Below are 2,567 nucleotides of genomic sequence, written 5' to 3'. Positions count from 1 at the left end.
AGGGGCGCTACTATAGCAAATTACAATATATACAGGTGAGAAGATAAAGAGAGGATGGCGGAAGAAAGGAGGGCAGCACTGCTATGGCTACGTCCTACGTCAGCTGTGCCTTTTCTTTTTGTTTTGTTTTTTTTGCTGCCTGTTAGTACCCATACAGGTTGGTGGATGTACCAGTCCCCTGTAGCTGTTTGTTCTCCTTTTTCAGGAGATATCTCATCCACCAGGCACAGAGGATCGAGAAGAGAGCAAAGCCAGCAGAGGTGCCAAAGCCGATGCCGTACCTGGGCGAGTCGTAGTTGGGCCAGACATACGCTCCGTATATGTACCCTATCTGGCCCCCGACGTTTGTCATGGCAAGGACAACCTATATTTATGGGGGAAACCCGTCAGTCTTCACATAGCTTTCGGATAACTAGAAGTCTGGTTCTGGTTCAGGGGAGCGAGCTAAACTTACAGCTTGTTTCTCGCGGGTTTGAGATAGGGTTGATGAAGCCCAACCAATGATGACCGAGTTCACTGAATAGGCACCGATGGGGAAGATGAAGCATGCGACATAGCGTCCCGCAGTGTTCAGAGTTGAGGCAGCTATCACGAACCCAACGATGGCCGTTGCAAGGCCCACGGTGATATGCCAGGTACGCTCGTGGAAACGTCCAGATGTGTACCCAAAGAGAACACCCGCTGCTCCGGCGAAAAGGAAGGGTGGGCATGTCAATACCAAAGTGATTGTTGTATTGAAGCCAAGAGTCTTGACCACACTGGAGCTCGTGGGGAAACTGTGTTAGCTGTCTGCTGAACTTATTATACCCAGGCTGAATAGTATGAGAAAACCACTTACGTTGGGAAGAAGCTATTAAATCCACAGGCAGACAGGTGAAAATTCTGCATCAAACAGAAGATCCACGTTCTCGGGTCTCTGACTGCCTGCTTGAGGCCTTGCATGGTCGATGCTTTCTCCGGCTCTCCCATCTTATCTCTCTGGATTCTCTCATGGGCAAGTTCTCGCTCAGCAGGTTTCAGCCATCGAGTAGTCAAAGGCGTGTTCGGTAGAAGCCAGAAGCCAGCAATAGCGACGGCAGCCGAGACGGAACCTTCGATGATAAAAAGCCTAGAAGGGCGTGAGCAAATGTGGACATGGTAAAGTATACAATTTTTTAAGACTGCCATACCATCGCCATCCTGACAACCCCCTGACTTGGTCGAGCCCAGAGAAGACACCTGCAGCAATCAACCCAGCGAATCCAGTTGCCAGAATCTGGGCTGCGTATAGCATGGCGATTCGAGCGGCAACTTCTCTTCGGGTATAGAAGATGGATAAGATATATGTCGCTCCGGGGTAGAACTAAACGGCTGATAGTTAGAAATGCGCAACACCGTCCAGTCCGAGTGTGTACACTTACAGGAGCTCCCGTGATCCCAAGAAGGAACCGGCATACCACCATCCCAGGGTATGACTGAACCAAAGCAGTGCAAGCTATTGAGGTTAGATTGGCCCTGACCATAGGCGGATAACCAACCACATACCCGAAACCGCTGACCACACTAACATCCAAGCACTCATATATAAACTCGGGGGTACTCTGGTGATAAGCATGTTACTCGGGACTTGCGTGAGGACGTATCCAACAAACAAAATGGAAATCGTAGTGTTGAACTGGGTGCCGTGCATGCCGAGTTCTTCCTCCAGATTGTTAAGACGGGCCTGTGCAAGCGTGTTTCGATCAATGTAGTTGAGGAAGTACATGAATGTCAAGGTCGGCTACATTTTTGTGTCAGCTTTCTGAAATAACCAGAATCACCATAGGGCAATAACTCACCATAATGCGCCAGTCCAACTTGCGAACCAGCTTGACCTCCTCAGTCGATAATTTGGTGACGGCACCAGCATAATCACGGTCCTCTACTGCGACTTTTTCGTCCATTCCATCTTCAGTCTTTGTCCTCTCGATCTGGTCATCGGCTCCGGCAGGCGAGACGCCTGTCTTTTCGGATTTCTCTGAGCCCATTTTCACTGAAGGCAGTCCAGAGCATACACAGCTCAGTGCTAATCTAAAGCAGAGAGTATGTGGACGCCGCAAACTTGCTCGAGAGTCCCTGAGGGATGGGGATGACAAGTGCCTTATCAGCTCGTGGCGGTCGGCCGATCAATTACCATGAGAATTCGACTGGGACGGCTGGGTGCGCTGCTGTCACTCCCAGCGCAGGGGTGCTGGCAAAGGATGTGCAGTTACATTGTCAGTCCAACGGCACCCTCCATCGCTGGCCAGCTCTTTTCCTACTCGTCTGTTTTTACCTTTTGCGTGGGAAGGAAGCTGGATCGACAGCTTGCGATATCACGGGACCGGGATCTAGGTCCATGCGGGGAAGCTTCCACCAATGAAATCAAGTTTAATAAGCGGACCCACCGTCATCAGTCACCTGATTGGTGAGCTAATCTCGACCCCGGCCCAAACGCAAAAATAGGATGCAACAAAGCTCGTTTACACGCCTGTAACTATAAACTGCAAACTAGTGGAAATCTGGAAGAGATGAAGGGAAGTTGGAGTGTTATATAACAGGTTCAGAAG

General features: G+C 50.1%; 1 protein-coding gene across 1 annotated transcript; it reads right to left on the bottom strand.

The window, feature by feature from the left end:
* Positions 1-142: 142 nt before the first annotated feature.
* Positions 143-2,006, bottom strand: TRV_00843 (uncharacterized protein; the record flags this gene model as incomplete). The annotated part of the gene is made up of 7 exons (XM_003024992.1): positions 143-364; positions 455-758; positions 839-1,108; positions 1,170-1,342; positions 1,401-1,474; positions 1,525-1,759; positions 1,818-2,006. The coding sequence occupies 7 exons, from the start codon at positions 2,004-2,006 to the stop codon at positions 143-145; spliced, it is 1,467 nt and encodes a 488-aa protein (XP_003025038.1).
* Between the last annotated feature and the right edge of the window lie 561 nt (positions 2,007-2,567).

This window comes from Trichophyton verrucosum (genome assembly GCF_000151505.1).
Source record: "Trichophyton verrucosum HKI 0517 chromosome Unknown contig00082_1.f1.exp, whole genome shotgun sequence".
In the NCBI taxonomy this organism is placed as follows: domain Eukaryota; kingdom Fungi; phylum Ascomycota; class Eurotiomycetes; order Onygenales; family Arthrodermataceae; genus Trichophyton; species Trichophyton verrucosum.
The sequence above is the reverse complement of the archived record's forward strand: the minus strand, read 5'-3'. Positions and strand labels throughout refer to the sequence as shown.